General features: G+C 31.4%; 1 protein-coding gene across 1 annotated transcript in view; it reads left to right on the top strand.

The window, feature by feature from the left end:
* Positions 1-955, top strand: part of LOC107711007 (P protein-like) — a 71837-nt gene that overhangs the window by 69514 nt on the left and 1368 nt on the right. The window contains exon 26 of the mRNA XM_016515907.1: positions 659-752. Within this exon, the coding sequence (XP_016371393.1) occupies positions 659-752 (94 nt within the window). The remainder of the gene's footprint in view (positions 1-658; positions 753-955) is intronic.

Genomic DNA, 955 nt, shown 5'->3' with positions numbered 1-955 from the left:
GCTCACATCTCCGAAAACGTTGAAGCAAATTTTCAAATAGATGTTATCTTTATTAACAATACGCATATTTGAAGTCCAAACAACTAAAAAAGATGATAAAAAAAAAAAAAAAAAAACCCTTGCTAAATCACCTCTGCAATTTAGCACTGAAGGTCATTTCATTGCTGGTACTCTAACAGAAGTGATTGCACAGTGGAGAACTATAAATTGCAATCAGCATAACAAAATCTGCTGTGCACATTGGCACCAAATCAAATCTAATATTAATTTATAAAGATCCGTGTTTGTACAGTGCTGTATTTGTAGAGGACATATAGTGCTATTTAAACATTTACAAATTCTCAGATCCTCTCTCTCAAGGCAGACAAGTGACTGGTTAAAGTATAATTAATAATAATTTAATTAATAATAATTTAATAATTTATGCATTTAGCAGACGCTTTTATACAAAGCGACTTACAGTGTATTCAGGCTATACATTTTTTTTACCAGTATATATATATATATATATATAGAGAGAGAGAGTATACATGGAAGAATTCACTAGGCAAACATTTATTTTTTCTTTAAAAATAAATGAATGTCTATGTTTATTCAAGCTATCAGAGTTATCCAAGATAGTCATTCATTTTTTCTTCTTCTCTTTCTATTCCCAAAGGAAATGGAACACTGATTGGAGCATCTGCAAATGTGGTGTGTGCTGGGATTGCTGAACAGCATGGCTATGGATTTTCCTTCATGGAGTTCTTCAGGTATTTGTGTTGGGCACAAATTAATTTTATTTTATTACAAAATAGAGACTGTTTTGCGACCAACTGTGTTATGAAATTGAGCTCAAATTCCATGCACATTTTCCGCCGTTTTGGTGTCTTTTCTATAAAAACATTTAAAGAGACATGCTTACTCATGCCAGTATTTTAATGAATTTTTGGTAACACTACAATAAGGTTCCATT

This window comes from Sinocyclocheilus rhinocerous, unplaced genomic scaffold (genome assembly GCF_001515625.1).
Source record: "Sinocyclocheilus rhinocerous isolate Xijiao unplaced genomic scaffold, SAMN03320098_v1.1 scaffold85, whole genome shotgun sequence".
In the NCBI taxonomy this organism is placed as follows: domain Eukaryota; kingdom Metazoa; phylum Chordata; class Actinopteri; order Cypriniformes; family Cyprinidae; genus Sinocyclocheilus; species Sinocyclocheilus rhinocerous.
Note: the sequence above shows the minus strand (reverse complement) of the source record. Positions and strands in the feature narration are given on the sequence as shown.